Here is a 1,204-nt window from a genome sequence, read left to right as displayed (position 1 = left end):
ATCAAAACTCACCAAATTTCCAGGAGCTTATACTGCTGCACCCATGTATAATGCTCACATGAACCGTTAAGCTCATATATTGTGGGTAAATCTGGCTCTGGTGCTAATCAGTGTCTCCTGAGCCATTTACCTCACCGCAAATCCCTGGCATATTTGCCTACTGTCAGAGATGCAGATTCTGGCCTGTGTCTGTACTAGTGTGCATATGCAGAAAGCTGGATGGCTGGCTATAGCTCTTCCTCTTGCATGAAGATTGTGGTAGTATTGGAAATAGGGAGTTGAATAATACCCTAACCATAGGCGCGGAGTCTAAACACGTCTATAGTCTTCACCATGGATGTGTAAGTCGCGGCCCTCTGACTGGGTTTCCTAGAACGAGATTTGACTTGTGGCTTTATATAAGATATGATAATGTCGACTGGAATAATAGTCAGATGGAACCAATGACAATGATGGTTGGCACTGATAATTTGGGTGAAATAAATGGAATCAATGTTTTAGTTGAATTGGCTGGTACCATTGTAGCAGGATTGGCTGGGACTGATGTTGTAGCAGGATCGTCTGGAACTGATATTGTAGCAGGATCGTCTGGGACTGATGTTGTAGCAGGATCGTCTGGGACTGATGTTGTAGCAGGATCGGCGGGAACCGATGTTGTAGCAGGATTAGCTAAGGGCAATGTTGTAGCAGAATTGGCTGGGGCTGAGGTGTTAGCAGGATTGGCTGGCACCGATGTTGTAGCTGGATCAGCTGAGACCAATGTTGAAGCAGGATCGAATGGAAGCAATGGTGTAGGAATATCGTCTGGGACCAATGAAGCAGAATTATCGGCTGGAACCAATGGAGTAGGAAAATCGTCTGGAACTAATAGAGCAGGAATATCGTCTTGAACCGATAGAGCAGGAAAATAGTCTGGAGCTGATAGAATAGGAAAATCGTCTGGAGCTGATAGAACAAGAAAATCATCTGGAACCCATGGCGTAGGAATATCGGCTGAACCCAATGGTGTAGGAATATTGTCTTGAACCGATGGAGCAAGAATATCGACTGGAAACGATAGAGTAGTAATGTCAGCTGGAACCGATGAAGCAGGAATTTCGTCCGGAACCGATGGTGTAGCCAGTGGTGCAGCAAGGTGGTAAACGCACTGAGAGTGTCTGAATAATGTATTTGAAGGAGCTCACTGGGTAGCACACAGCAAGGC

The 1,204-nt window shown here is 45.6% G+C and overlaps 1 protein-coding gene across 1 annotated transcript; it reads left to right on the top strand.

The window, feature by feature from the left end:
• Positions 1-452: 452 nt before the first annotated feature.
• Positions 453-890, top strand: LOC134910969 (sericin-1-like). Its single transcript, XM_063919360.1, has one exon. The coding sequence runs from the start codon at positions 453-455 to the stop codon at positions 888-890; it is 438 nt and encodes a 145-aa protein (XP_063775430.1).
• The last annotated feature ends 314 nt before the right edge of the window (positions 891-1,204 follow it).

Source organism: Pseudophryne corroboree, chromosome 4 (assembly GCF_028390025.1).
Source record: "Pseudophryne corroboree isolate aPseCor3 chromosome 4, aPseCor3.hap2, whole genome shotgun sequence".
Classification (NCBI taxonomy): domain Eukaryota; kingdom Metazoa; phylum Chordata; class Amphibia; order Anura; family Myobatrachidae; genus Pseudophryne; species Pseudophryne corroboree.
This window is presented reverse-complemented; position numbering and strand designations above follow the sequence as displayed.